Source organism: Schistosoma mansoni, chromosome 6, assembly GCF_000237925.1.
Source record: "Schistosoma mansoni strain Puerto Rico chromosome 6, complete genome".
NCBI classification, from domain to species: Eukaryota; Metazoa; Platyhelminthes; class Trematoda; order Strigeidida; family Schistosomatidae; genus Schistosoma; species Schistosoma mansoni.
The window spans coordinates 11,623,934-11,639,954 of NC_031500.1; the positions used below are offsets into that span (position 1 = coordinate 11,623,934).

Here is a 16,021-nt window from a genome sequence, read left to right on the forward strand (position 1 = left end):
ACCATGGAAAACCTGGAAGCCCTGGACGGCCGTTTCGTCCTATTATGGGACTCCTCAGTAGTGCGCATACACGATCCTGCACCCGCGAGATTCGAACCCAGGACCTACGAGTCTCGCGCCAGAGCACTTAATCGATAGACCACTGAGCCGGCATCCACAAAACCCCTTCTGATCTATGATCATATACTCACTAGTGACTGACTTCAGGAGATATTTCCTTGGGTTCTATTGGGAAGCAGTAACCAGTGGAGTTCTACCAGGTCTGTTGTAGAGATATCAACTCACTGAAGACAATTTGTGAACGATTGCTCAAAATCGTGGATTGATTGAAGTTAGATATTAACACCGTTGGATGCCGACCGGCTCAGTGGTCTATCGGTTAAATGCTCTGGCGCGAGACTGGCAGGTCCTGTGTTCGAATCTGGCGAGGCGGGATCGTGGACGCGCACTGCTGAGGAGTCCCATGATAGGACGAAACGGCCGTCCAGTGCTTCCAGGTTTTCCATGGTGGTCTAGCTTCAATTGTCTCATGATTTCAACTATGAAAATACAGAAAATTATCAATTGTTTACATAGGACACCACGGAGATAAAATTGGACAGTTTATAAAAAAGAAATATAAATGAAAATTTGTGAAATTATTTTTATTTCTACAGATATCTTCAATAATCAACAGAAATCATTATCTGGTATATAGATGCTTTGAGTATGGAGATGTGGAGAATGTTGAAATCATAAATCGATCTAAGTTAAACCTGGAAACATTGAAGAGCATTTCGTTCTAGTATGAGACTTCTCAGTCGGAATGAACACCCACGACCCCACACACGGGAATCGAACTCAGAGTCTTCAGTCTCACACGCGAGGACTTGACCTTTAAACCGCTGAGCTGATATCCAACAGTGTTAATGTCTAACTTTAATCGATCAACAATACTGTGCAACCATCTTCCATTGTCTTCGGTGGGTAGCTATCTCGCATTAACACCGTTAGATGTCGGTTCAGTGGTCTAGAGGTTAAGCATTCGCGCGTGAGACTTAAGGTCCTGGGTTTGAGTCTTGCGTACGGGATTGTGTATACTTATTCCTATTGAGGAGTTGCATACTAAGACGAAACAGGGTCCAGTGCTTCCAGGTTTTCAACGGTGGTTTAACTTGGATCGGTTCATGATTTCAAAGGCAAAAATACTTGTTTTAGTAAAACACTGAGTATATGAAGTCGGAAAATTCTGTGCTCTAGATATCAATGGTTAAATACCAATTCATCAGATCCGATGTTTATACTGTAAAAGCATAAGGAACAATAGCCAGTTATTTCCCTGAATCCCCCTTATTGTTGAACGGATCCATCTTAGACAAAGCAAATTATTTTCTTATACTGGAGTCTTAAATTGTAGCAAAATTATTTGTGTATATTTTATATAGATTTCTATATTACAATCTGTGTTTCTTTACCACAAAAAACGAAAAAAAAACATTTGTAGTTAAGAATTGTACCTGGTGAAACAGCATTGGCATTTTATACGGCTGAGAATCCAACTGATAAACCTATTGTTGGCATTGCTACTTATTCTGTTTTACCAATCGAAGCATCGAAATATTTTCATAAAATACAAGTAAGTTATTGGTTTTTATATATAATTAATTAATTATAAGCAGAGATGAACGGTGGATAGCACTGAGATTCAAGATGTGCTTTTCCTTTTATTGGAGGCTTGTCAACTGGGTGTACATCTGCATCCCAGAGTCGATGTTTACTCCAGGATTTAAACCCTGTACCTTTCGCTTCAACGTTATCGCATTATCTCTACTTAGCTACTGAGTTCACATAGCTACTGACTCGTGTAACGTAGTAAAGTTCAATTCATTTGCATTGGTTGTTTGAATCTCCCCATTAACGTTTAAGACTGCAACTGATCAGTATCTCATTGGTGTATGTGCATTCTGTGCGTACAGGACGGTACTGGGTTCGAGTCCCTCAGTAAACACCAACTCTGGGATGTCAATACATCTACCTGAAGAGTTTCAAATATAACGAAACACGCGTCTTGGACTCCGCTTCTAGCCACCATCCATCTCTACTTATAATGCTTGTGAATTAATGGCAATATCGGGGCAATCCGCACAGGATGTACATATGCCAAAAAGGGACTGATCATTTGCAGTCCTAGACATCAATGGAAAAATTCGAACAACCAATAGAAATGAATGAAGTTTTGTATTTGATTGACTACATCATTTAGTGAATTAACTTGTTTATGTTAGGTGTAATCTATAATTAAATATTTATTTCAGAAAATGTGACAGGTCTTAACAAGGGAAACTAAGGAAAATGAAGGGTAAAGATGGAATTGTAGTTAGACAGTTTCGGCTGACAAACTGACACTGTCTAGTGTTACGGTTTTATTTAGCAGTTAAGACATGCTACATTGATAGTTATGTAAATCTAGATGGCTTCTTGCTTTTAACAGTTTGATTTTCAATCAAAAAAAGCTACAGGTTCAAACTCCATTTCTATCCTATTCAGGTTGGACACCCGTTTAGTATTAATGGCTCTTATAATTGCAGTAACTTGAAGAATAAGATCTAAACCTGAATATTCTCCAATAAGGAATGGGACTTTTAAAAGCGTTCATGCTTCAAGGGGTAACACTAATACAGTTGATTCATATAATCGTGAGCATCAAAAGAGGAATTTAATGTTGATGTAAATGTTATGTACATTTGTAAATTTTTGTAATTCAGTTTAATATATGTAAGTGTGCAATTTCAAATTGTGTGCTATTCTACGTAAAATAGTCTAGCATCTTTCAATCTCCATAATCCACCGTCATTTATTATGAAGCAACCAATGGAACACAGTTATTTTCTAGATAAAAGCTAAAGTAGATACGATAAAATTAATCAGCATAACAAAAAAAAACTTGACAGTTTCATCAACAAAAGTGACACACTAAATCGTGATTATGGTATCTGTCCTGGTTTATTATATACACTGTCAGCTCAAGCTCCAGCTGTGATTCAGGTGGAACGGATCATCGAACGGAAATCATAACAATGAATAAGGAGTCTCTATTTATACACATAAGATTTAAAGGTAAAACAGTTGGCTAAGTGATATTACTAAAATTGCACAGAAAAATTCAAAGAGCTTTTAATTCAGGTAGACGACGATTGATATTTTCTCGATGTCTGACTGTCACTTCGAGAATGAAAGATAAATTATCTCGTCACCCGTCACTTGTTTATGTATCTATCAATTCAACTCCTATTATAGAGGAGGTTATATTGGCAGATTTGCTAGAAATTTGTATTTTCATGCTTGGGAGTATCTTCCATTGTGTTAGGTTAAGCAGACGTGTGGTTAAAGCTGTTAACAGTTCAGTTCTAGCTTATTTAGTGCAAACGAGTCATACCGCCAATATAGAGCAATCATTTACAATGATATATAGTGTATTAATAGTTGTCTACCTAAAGCCATCAGACTAGAAATCCTCCAAACAGCTGAAGCAGTAGCTGTTCAGATCAAAAAGTTGTAACATTTAGTTCAGAAGAAATATGTTCAACCGCTTCTTTTACCTTATCCAACTTTTGGCCTTATTCTCTTGATGGACATAAAGACAATTTAGCTCATGTACATAGTTTTTTTTTACATTTTCATATCTGAAATCTGTATTATTCTCACTTATTATTAATATTGTTGAAAAGTTTACTTAGCACACCCACCTCTATTTACCATTTCTTACCTCATGTGTATCATTCTAATAAATTACGTAATCCTTGACTTTAGCCATTTTTGATTTATAGTAGTGACATCATTACCTCTTTTATCTGTATTTATTTCTATCAGTAGTTATTAGGAAAAAAAATTAGAACGCAGTAATAAGCCTATAGATCATTGAAAGCAGATAAGTGAATTAAGATTACGGTAAAATGGGTGATTTTAACAGTTTACATTTTCATTTCAAGTGATAAATTATACCCCATTTAAAAAAAAATATTTTGTTCTGATGTAGTATATATGTAAAGTCTAGTACTAAGTCAAGCCCATATGGGTTATTCTAACTCCCGGACAGACTAATTAATTTATTCATTCTTTTTCGGCCACATTTCGACCTTGTCAATTACTCGCTTATTAACCCTAGTTGTTTTTATATGAGCGTAGGTGTGTTAATTGCTTACCCTATTCATTACGTATCAGTAACTTATTTTTGCCTGACTATAAATGTCGAGTCACACTTGATCAAATCGACTTGGCTCACTTGCCTTCTCCTCTTCTCTTTGTTTCTCTCCGCTTTCTCCATTTCGTTTCATCACTCGTCTGTCTGTATCAACGAATGTATGGAATATACGTACTGAAATTCATTCTCGTATTTGATTTATTCCGTTATTCTCTTACGGGATTTAAGTCGATAACTATATACTAGGGCTGGCGGCATATATATTTCGGTAACAGTCATCATTCGATCTAACAGGAGTCAGATACTGGGTCACAAAACACACATAAAAAGTTGGATAATTGTTTATTTATATCAGGTTCTCATCTGCTATTCACAAATTACAAGTTTATAATGTATAAACATTTTAATAGTTCAGTAGGACACCGAAAGAGATGGACCATACACAAAAAGTGGAATGATAATCTTGTATAAAAAACGACTACGTTTTACAATCAACAATGAAATAAATCGACGTAGTATTTCGTAAACGAAACAGTTCAATGAAAAATTCATTCAACATGAATGTCTTCCACTTAGGGAAGCTCATCTTACTTTTATAATGATTCTAGTGGAAAAAAATTTATTTATTATTTATTTAGACAAATAAATATTGGTACCAAAGGGTCTCGAAATATATATGCGCCACAAAAAGTTTGTGTAAGGGCTGGGTTACTGTCTGGTTGCCTAGACCGATGCAGGTGGTTTTTATGGGAGCCACTCCCTGATCCTTTAACCTAGAAATCTAGTCCACAAGGCGATGTTAGGGGATGTGTTCCCATGGTAGCCAGTGACTAAGACTAATTTCATACTCCTTTTTTCCCTCATAATCCTAGAGCCCATGTGCACTATTGGTTTGGTTCTCCAGCTTCCCTAGGTTGACCCTTCGTACCCACCAACCCTCTTTAAGCGCCGGATATTCGCTTTCCGTCTTCTTAATTTTGTAAACAACTTCCCTGCCTCCAGAAGTCAGTGAGTATGACTTTTGTGGCAGTGGCTATATACACGTGGCCATATGAGAGCATCTTGAGAAGCGTGAATTCTACCTACCCTTGGCCGTACCAGAGGATTTGGGGGTGATTGGAAGAACTTCAGCCAATATTGTTGCTGATTTTCACTCTGAGATGTATCTGATAACGTCTTAAGTCCAATGAATTGTATGATCTTTAGGATATGAAATATGATGGGAATTCTGATAGGCCAACTGGTTCAAGTTCTTTACGGCTATATTTCATATTTATAGACTAATCACCTCTCCACTTCTTCAACCAAGTCCTATTGTCAACCAATAATATTTGGGATAAAAGCTATTGGGACGAAATCTGTAAGATTTATCCAATCATCTTACAGCGGATGTTGTCGGCATTATTTATTTATGAACATAACATTAATTCGTATGTACTAATCAGTCCCACCTACTTCAGAACAATTTCTTTGATGGGTGGATTGTTCAGTTTTCAACCGACTAGTAGGTCTCATGTTCAAACCACCCTTCCAACTCTCTTAAGTTGCCAGATTGTTTCGTTAACTCACCTCTAACATAAATAATATCCCTCAAAACCGAGTACAGAAACTTGTACATCTCAAGTGGAGCTAGTTATCTTATTATATATACTTCAGTCTCAATGTCTACATGATATTATAATTTACTGGCATACAGTAAACCTAGCTAATCATAACCTTTGGCATAAATGTCGTAACGTTTAGCTACTGAGTTCTTTCTTATCATAATTACTATTTTGACTTTATAAGTGAATGAACCATCAGTTTGTAAATTTAAATTATATGCTATAACACTACTAATTATAACCTTGTTTTTTAAATTTTATTTTATGTCTCCCAATTTTCTACACTGTATATCTCATTTAGTGTTTCTGTTTCGAAGAACAACGTCTTAATCCTCACGAAAAAGTAAGCGTTCGCTATTCTTTTTTCTTTTTAAGAAAATCTTATATTTTTAAATATATCGAATAAATTGGAGTCCGTTTATGTGATGAGAGAAGGGTAAGGAGAGGAAAGGGTATATTGTTGAGAGATATTTTATCAAATCCCTAATTTGATCGCTAAATCATCATGAAGAGAAGTAATGGTAAACATTCGATGGCATATCAACAGCGAGTTAATTCGAATCACTACTAATAGTGATATAAAAATCATACTTGTTAATCAAGTTAATAGCTATCTGAAGTCAATAACTCACTAGAAAAGTGGTTGCGATCACTAGATTCCAGTCTAAATGTGAATACCAACACTGGGATGCAGGTACATCCAGATGACACGTCCTACATGAGACAGAAGGTTCGTTCTAGATTACACTGCTAATCACAATCCATGTATTTCATTTACAATAAGTTTTGAACCCCATTGTCGCCCACTTCTACTTGAGAAATCCTCTGTGTGAGAGGAAAAGTATCTCAAAGCCTAACATATTGGTTTTGAAATTAAATCGTCTGAAATTCAACTGTCACTCTGCCGTAACTAAGTGTTAGAGTTAGTAGTACTATCCACAGAACTTTCTCTGCTTTTTTAAAAGTTCATGTTAAATAAATGCTTATCTCATCATTCAATACGAGGACAATTGGTAGTTTTACACTATTATACTTGCTTGCTTACCTGTCACGCCTCGTAGACCATAGGCTACTATCCAGTAATCTCCAACTCATTCTGTCTTGGGTTCTTTCCAGTTGTTGCCAAGTGCTATTCATTTTTTTGGTGTCTGCCACCGATTCCCTGTGCAGCTTGTTCTTTGGTCTTCCTCTTTTTCCTTTGCCTTGAGTGCTCAAAGTCAGGACTTATCTTGTGATGCAGTATTATGATTTCCGCATTATGTATCCTACTCACCCCCAGAGCCTTTTCATAATTTGGTTTGTTCACTGCCACAGTAGGTTGTTATTGATGGTATCTGGCCAACTTTATACATCATACATTAAATATTTTCAGTATGCATATTATTATTATTATTATATTTCTTTCCCAGGTTGACCTGCCTGTATTTTTCTTCCTTGATCCAGAAATTAGTTCAGATCAGCGGTTAAAAAGATGTTCAGAAATTATATTAAATTATACTTTCTTCGAAGCCAAAAAAGCTAAATTTCATATTCCAGGAATCACAACTCCAGAATATAGTGCTACACAGGAGTCGGAAGTACTACCTGAGGTAATTAGTTAGCCGGTTAAACGATAAACGAACGAACAAAACAATTTCTAGCGTAAAAATCTTTTATACTCTTTAAGAAAATGAACATAGAATTCTTTCCATTCACCTTATTCATGTTTTTGTACATATAAGTTAGCTGCTAAATTAGTCATTTTAAAAGAACCTCATAGAAAGTGGTTTCCCTGGGTTTTTTTGAAATATCCTTTCAATGAAAATGTATGGTACTACTAATCACTAATTACTTCTGTAAGTGTTATCATATATCATGTGGTATTGATTTGTTTGAAATGTAAACATCAGTTTGGTGATTTCATCTCTACTGTAAAGTGTTTGTTAGTCTCTGGATTGTGCATCTTTGCATTACCCTACATTATAATGGCAGATTGCCATAATTCTTCAATGAAGAATTACATTGAAATGAATATCTGTCCCTTTTTTTGTGTACAGTGGTGGGGAATGCTTTCAGCCTAATGATCACATCATATTAGTAATATGTTCATTATGAACACCCCTGCAACCAGTTATTTGGTGAATAAATTACTTATTTTCTTGTTAGTTAAATTGAATGAAACTTACTATTTTTTAAAAACTCAATGTTCACTCTGTAATACTTCCACCCTTTGGATATGTGTAATTCAGTCTTGATCCATTGTTTTTTTATAGTTTTTGATAAATCTGTATTATTATTGTCTGGTATTGTGTTTTTGTAGCTGCACACTTCATAAAGTCGATCATAGTAATCTGTAATGCCTGCTTCTGTAAATGACGTGACAAATTTTTTTTAGAATTACCAAGTTAATACTAAACTGGCTTGGAACAAACTCAGTGTATGTACTTCTTTACTGCAGTTCAAACTGATGGATGTGAGAAAATTACTGATTCTGTAGTCTTCATTCTATGTTATTGAAATTAATCTAACTGACTCTTTGTGAAACTTGAATATTTGTCATAGGCAGATCACAGCAACTGTTATAAACACGACAGTCACATTCCTGTATGCAAATTGTGAGCTATCTTTCTGGAGAATCATTAGTTTCTTGACTAAATATATTGTGATGACAGACCACGAGTATTAGTTTATTGCATCAATCCTAGGTATTTGATGTCAATATATTCGGTATGTAGATTTTTAGTCCTGTTTATAAATACAGTCCAGAAACAAACATAAGAATCCTTATAGGTATCATTACCAAGTTTTGATTTGATAATTTTGAATAAATTGAGCATTGAGTCACGAAACGTCAGAAAATCTAATTTTTCTACTCATTGGGATATCACAAATATATTATTTATTCATAAGAATCCTTAGTTATTGTCTTCCTGATTCTTGGATTTCTTACTCATAGATAGCCCACTAATTCTCTTTAGTGAGGGTTAATTTTTACCCTCCTAATTTAGCCCAATATTACCATTTTCAAATCATATCTCAAAGCCTTTCAAACACCAGTGAGGGTTTGCGTAATTGGGCATTTTAATATGTGTATTTAACCAGTTAATTTCTATCCCATGTCCGTTACTAGTAATAAACGTCAGACCTATAGTTCACTGTAGAACTTTATAACTTGAAAGTGAATGGCATTGAGTTTATTATTTTGAGGTATCTCCGTTTTCCGTAACCTCCGGTCCGTGTTAGACATCGTTTTCTTGACTGTGCCTCCAAATGCCCTGGTACGGCCAAGAGTGGGGAGAGTCCGCTCTCCCTCTCGAAATACTCATACGGCCACGTGTATATAACCTCTACCAGGGAAGTCGTACTCACTGCCTTCTCGTGGCATTACTGTTGTTTACGAAATTGAGAGGACGAAAAGCGAATGTCCGGCGCTTTAAACGGGTTGGTGGACACGGCGCGTCCACCTAGGGGAGTTGGAAAACACTGATTCCAAACCAATGGTGTAAATGGGCTCCAGTATCCTGAGGGAACAAATTGCGTATGAATCAATCGTTGGTCACTAACTACCATGGGACCGCATCTCACGATGTTCCACTGCCTTGTAGATCAGACCTTTAGATCAAAGGCTCCGGGTGTGGCCCCCTAAGAAAACCACCTGCTTCGGTCTGGACACCCTGGCAGTATCACAGCCCTCACACAAATCACATGAGATTTGTGCGGTGCGTATGTATTCGTTGCCCCTTTGTACCAATATTTGCATGTTCAAATAAATAAATAAAATTCCTTGACTGTTGGTCAGAATTGACATAGTTTACATTAGCTGCGGTAGTTTAAACGAGATGTCAGAAATCACCGTAAAGTCTTTAGTATGAAAATGTTTCAGGTCGAAAAAACCCTACTTATCCCATTAGGTATGTTGTTAAATACAAAATTCTCAGTTGTTCTGAAAACATCCATTAGTAAGTATAAACATGCATAGAAGTATTCGGATTAATGTACTAGATAAGGATTCTCAAATTAGTATAATTCAAGCCATATAGAATTAGATGAGCACGAATGGACGTCTTATCCTTGAAATTAGTAATATGCGGGGATTCAAGTACAAAGGAGTCATTAGTTCGTACAAATACTAAGCATTTTAATTCACTAGTGTATACCCGTTTTGGATTATTATATCTGACTAAGCATGCTACTCTCAAATCCATTAATTCGATTGCTTGACTTGTGTTCGGTCATCTAACTGATTTCCTCGATATTCATTTCTTTCAATCCCTCTATCTGTTGACGTATACTCGTATTATATTGATTTGTTAGTTTTTGAAATTCGTCTACCAATAGGCGACTGGGTTAAGCTCCGCTTTTGATTTTGACCTTGAGCCTTTCAACCAGTCAGATTTAGGTGGGATTTATTATTTTCGATATCGTAATTCATGAAAGGCGTGTTTCAATCTCTAGCTCTTGCTGGCCTACATGAAAAATACAGTTTTCTACAATGAAAATGTCATTTTACCATACCACGGACGTGTCAGGTGTAACGCAGTCAGTCGTGATAGGAGGAAAATTACAACATAGAAAAGTCATGCCTCCAATTAACTGTGTAGTAAAAGTTGTCCCAAAGTATCGATGACTAAGTGATTGGATGAAAGGAAATATGACCTTAATTATTGACTACAATACAACTAGATAACTTGGAAATGTGACGTTTGTTCGATCCTTACTGATATCCTCGACAGTTTGAATTCATTTCAAAACAATTAAAATTAGACCAGCCTAATGCTGCTTAAACTTACTTCACTTAAATACGATTGTTGCATATCCTATTGCTGATGTTATTTTTATCCTAATATATACGCTGGTGATTCCAAATCTCTGTGTACATATTAATCAAATTGAATTACAAAGAGGTTTTAGGGCCAGTGAAATGTCACAGAGCCTTAAACAAAGCATTCGGCAGTTGGGTCACTAAATATCGAAAGGACTATCGATCCCCGTCAAGGGCAAGGACAACCAACGCGCATCAGCTAGTCGCATGCCACGGACTGGCGCACGCGATGGTGGTCTCGCTATCTTCTCTATAATCATTCTTACTAATATATTTCCATAATAACGTACTTTATGTTATATGGCCTTCAAAGCAGCCATAGTATTTTGGCATGTCGAAGGGGTAATCCACGTTAGCCGCTGACCGCGAGGTATGACTTCGAAGTTAGCTGGTTCGTCACACCGTTCCCGTCTAATTCGAGTAGGCCTCCAATCATTCGACAGAGATTATCAATGTTGAGGATCTATAAGGTCCAATTTTAATGTTATTCTGATACTACTATTGTTCTAGCCTAGTTGATCCCACTTAGTTCTCTTATATGTTGATAGCTAGTTAATACTGCACATGCTAATAATGCAATTATTTGGACAGGCATTCCGAAAAATTTGCATTCCAGTCCTTTATTCAACCACTTTTCCCCGCTGATGGAGTTGAATAATGGTTGCGAATTTGACCATAAATGAAAACAAAATAATTTCAATAACAAGATATTAGTATGTGAATTCTTCGTTTCATTCGGGATTCGAATGAAGTACATCTTACAGTAGGTTGATTTTTATACCAGATAGGCACTTAAGTCACAGACTCGGTAGGATGTAAATTTTCTAATATACTGAGAAATCAGTCTTTACTCTTCAAGTTTTGATGCTGACTATCGACTAGGCTATAGAAACGTCATTCTTGTGTGTGTGTTTAGTAAGACTGATGAAATTGGTATTCATGCTGAAGACATACGGATTTATTTATTTTTGAGATTTATTTACCTCTACTTAGGTCTGTGAATGACTATCTGAGGAATTACAACAGAAATTTTAAAAACTAATAACTTTACCCCTTTTCATAGAACTTCAGTCTTTTATTTTTGCTTTTCAGTTTACAATCTTAAGCAGGAAATTTAAGGTAGTATCAAAAGCTATCATTACCAACTCTGAAACTTACTTACGCCTGTTACTCCCAATGGAACATAGGCCGCAGACCTCTGGTTAGCGATATTTTAGCGAGTTGGTTTTCTACAGGATAGGGTCGCTAACCCCATGCCCAACCCTCCTCCTTTACCCGGGCTTGGGACCGGCAGTAGCCCCCGGAGGAGCTACAGGAGGAGTTAACAACTCTGAAAACCGGTAAAATAATACAACACTTTGCTATTCGGACCTCGGATGGATATTCCACACGAATCTTTATGATGAAAATATTACAATAAATTTGTCTTTGGGCAGTCTGAAGTTTTGCCGAAATAGCATTATAAATTACAAATTATGACACTTTTTTAAAAAGACTTATGCATGCATTGGAAACTCCGATGCTAGATCTTCAGATTAAAATTACTTCTCATAAAATTTGTATTGACAAGTGGCTCAGTGAGCGCTTAAGAAGAAACATGTTAGAGTTATCCAGTACAATCAAGTGCTGTTAGTTTGTCCATAGTCTGCTGTAGATAATGGTGACTAGGCCGTTTAGATAAATGTTAGTAATTTTGACTTGCATTGTTGCGAGGCAAACAATACAGCTTTTAGCGACTGATTTAAAAACGTTCGAAAGTTTTATCAGACACCGCTTGATATATGTGAATGCTCAATGATTCTACCAATTTCTCTCCACCTAACTCACAATATGAAGGAAATCCCGTTTATGAGATGGTAGGAAAGATATAAAGCTCATGTGAGTAATTTTATTGAAGTTTCGTTCTTTGAGCTGGATGGTTTGGTCGTGGAGCTCACATTGTTCCTCGAAACAACATCTTGAGCACAAACGTCAGGTGAAAGTCAGGCATTTGAAATCTTCTACATTCGGCACTCAGCTTGTTCTGCTGACTCGATATTAATTTGTTATGTTTGACATTTTATCTGTCATCCTCGTCCTCCTTATTTTGGTTATGTCTCCTTTTGATCTGTTTTTTGATCCTATACTTTTCCGCGATTTATCTGACTGGTTGATTGATTGGATTGATTTATGCATTTGTTGATTGCCGCTTAACTTGATTGCCAGGGTTCTAAAGTTCTATAGTGTTCTTAGAACCATCTTCTTACAGGATTGTGGCACATATGTGTTTGCAGTTATCCACAAGCATTGATATAAGTGGAGATATGTCATGTCATTTGACTTTAGATTAAAGTACTGTAGAGATAAATAATTCCCCAAAACCAGTAGATCTGTAAATGTTCAATATCAGATGCTGACCATATTAGTTTTGATGGACTCACCTAGCTGAAGGCGCTCGGCCATGCATTCGCACAAGATCACGAGTGGGAACTCCGTACTCAACTTCTGCTGCAACAGCTAGCCAGTTCGATCAGTCGATTCTCTATCTATTGATAATCTATTAAATATATCTTCCAAACTCCTCGCTTCTGACTATTAATTTCATTGAGTGGGTACGATTCATTTTTAGGTGTTAGTGGTTGAAGTGTTGTCAAACTCCAAATACTTGTGGCATCTTCATGTTGTTTCTGCTTTTTACGTATGGATACACAAGGTCATTATCCAGTTATCAGATAAATGTGAATTGATATGTGAAATTAACATATGCGATTCATATAGGCTTAGTTACACTGCTAAACAATCATCGAATGGAAAATCTTCACCCGCCTCACACTCGCTAGGGTAATCTTAGACTCGATTTGTATTTTCTTCCTGTGCAAACTTCATATCTGGAGGGCCTGGTCCTCTGAATGCTTCGGGAAAACTTGTTATACCCTCTGACTCATCATATAGCGGACTAGGGGTTCTACTCGACACACATTGGTTGTGAGAATATCCAACATCTGATACAATAACAACACAAATGTAACTAGAATTCAACTCATTCGGAACATATTTGTCACATTCGTCAGGTATATCACTAGAGATAAATCCAGAGTGACGACAATTAACATGTGATGCTACATCATAAGAACAGTAATCAGATTTTAATTCATTGAGAAATTGTTCCTCACAATTAATCGAGATTTCAATAATAATAAATAAATCATTAGGACAAACTACATCTGGTAGAGTAATATCAGAGTTCTCATCAGGACTTGGTGCGCTCGACATATCTTCTAAATTTTTGCGGAAAATTTCATTATAAATACGTGAATCATGAGGACAACGCATATCTGGTGAAATAATATCATGAGTATGATCAGGGTAGGATTGATTCGAAACATCCAACTTAATAGATTTGTACTTGCAAAGTTTAGCATTATTCGCAGCGAAATGAACAATAATGTAGCTGTAAATAATTCCCCAAAATCAATAGCTCATTAAGTGTTCAACATTGGATGCTGACCACATTGTTTTAAGTGGACTTGTTTAACTGAAGGTGTTCGGTCATGCATCCGCACCAGATCACGTTACGATCCAATATGGGACACAGCTCCTACGTTCGCTAGCCAGATCAGAGTAAATGCTTCTCGATATATTGATAACGTATCAAATATATCCTTCCTACCTCTTCTCGTCTGACTTCTGATTTCAACTGGTTGGGGAACGCTTCGAACATAGAAGGTGTTACTGCTTTAAAGTTGCAAAACTTCAAGTCTAGTTGTGCCTTCAGTGGTGAGCCCGACGTGATCTGGTACACCAAGCGCATAAGCTGTGAGTCTGTTCCTTGTTGGAACTTCATTATTAATTATTTTTCTTTATTTGATTTATATATATCGTTATGTACCTTTTTTTCGGATATATTTTAATTATATATCTTTCGTTCTAATAATACTATGACGGAACAGTCACCTAAGGTTTTTAAGCTAAAATCTATTCCCCCAACTTCGATCCCGTTAACGCCTTTTTGGCCTGACAATATCGAGTCCTGGTTCTGCTACGCAGAAGCCGACTTTTGCGGGCACGGAATCACGACCCGCGCTCACGATTCCTCGCGGTGGTTAAGGCACTACCGCGCGAATTCAACAGGTACGTAACACCTAGTATGTTTACTAGTGATGTTCCGGTACCTTACGAAACACTCAAACGGTCGATCCTAAAACGCGGAGATCTAACCAATCGACAACGGTTGGATCAGCTACTTAACAATATCGACCTGCAACATGGTTCCGCGACGGACATGTTGTTAAGTATGAGAGAAAAAATAGGTCAAAGAACTTTCGGCGATGGCCTATCTGAACAACTCTTCTTGTCTAAACTCCCGAAGCAGGTGCAAGCAATGCTCGTCTCGTTTCAAAACAACGCCGTAGACAAACTCGCTGCATTTGCAGACCGCATTCTAGAGATCACGAAATCTACTAGCGCCCGAGGTTTATTCCGTCAAAGAAAAATCCCAATCGACCCCGACTGACATAGCCAAATTATGTCATACACTAACACGATATCTGCGATTCCTTAATGACCGTAGTCGGTCAACAACCCCACGTGGAAGCGTTTCACGTAGACGACTGGTGCTGGTATCATAACCAGTATGGCAAATCTTCTAGAAATTGCAGGAAGCCCTGCAATTACCTTAACACTAAGTCGACTGACACGAAAAAGAACTCGGGAAACTTTCAAGCCGGCACGCGTTAACGGTAACCGAAGCCGGCGAACATAGCCGCCTCTTATACGTCACGGATGTGACAACGAAAGTTCGCTACCTTGTCAACACTGGCGCAGAAGTTAGCGTTCTTCCTGCGAAGTCTAACGACAGACTTCACGAGTCTGTTTTAAGTTTGCAGGCGGCGAACGGAAAACCGATCGCCACGTATGGTAAAGGGTACGTTAAACTTAACGTGGGTTTGCGCAAACCCATCCACTGGATTTTAGCTTCGAACATAGGTGGTACAGATTTAGAGTTGCAAAACTTCAAGACTAGTTGTATCTTCAGTAGTATTACAAACTGACTAAATGTGTCCAATCTCACTACATTTAAAGCATTTGGAATCACGAAATACATATGGAATAAATGATTGAAATTCACCTCAGGACAAACGCTTACCGAACTTGTGTTCATCTTCGTGATCTGCTCCATAGCTCCTCAATGATTTATCTGCATAACCTTGAGTATACATTGGATTAGGATGACGTAGTAATGTAGTGGATTTATTGATGTTCTGATGAATCACATTTTGAAATTTTCCTATTTTACTGCATTCTGAATTTGTACACTTTACATGATCTGGCAGCAGTTCCTTGAGAGTTGCATAAGGATATGAAATAGGCTTTTCTGGAAATACAAGATTTTTCATTAAGCTGTATGCTTCTTTTTCGATGAACGTAAGGAGATGAGTCACAATATTATCATTCCCA

The 16,021-nt window shown here is 37.0% G+C and overlaps 1 protein-coding gene across 1 annotated transcript in view; it reads left to right on the top strand.

Moving 5' to 3' along the window:
* Positions 1–1,483: 1,483 nt before the first annotated feature.
* Smp_141470 (putative cytochrome C oxidase assembly protein cox11) overlaps positions 1,484–16,021 on the top strand; it is a gene marked incomplete at both ends in the record, with an annotated part of 31,619 nt that continues 17,081 nt past the window's right edge. The window contains 4 exons of the mRNA XM_018798255.1: positions 1,484–1,615; positions 6,086–6,127; positions 7,194–7,373; positions 9,647–9,722. Coding sequence (XP_018653215.1) covers positions 1,484–1,615; positions 6,086–6,127; positions 7,194–7,373; positions 9,647–9,722 — 430 coding nt within the window. The remainder of the gene's footprint in view (positions 1,616–6,085; positions 6,128–7,193; positions 7,374–9,646; positions 9,723–16,021) is intronic.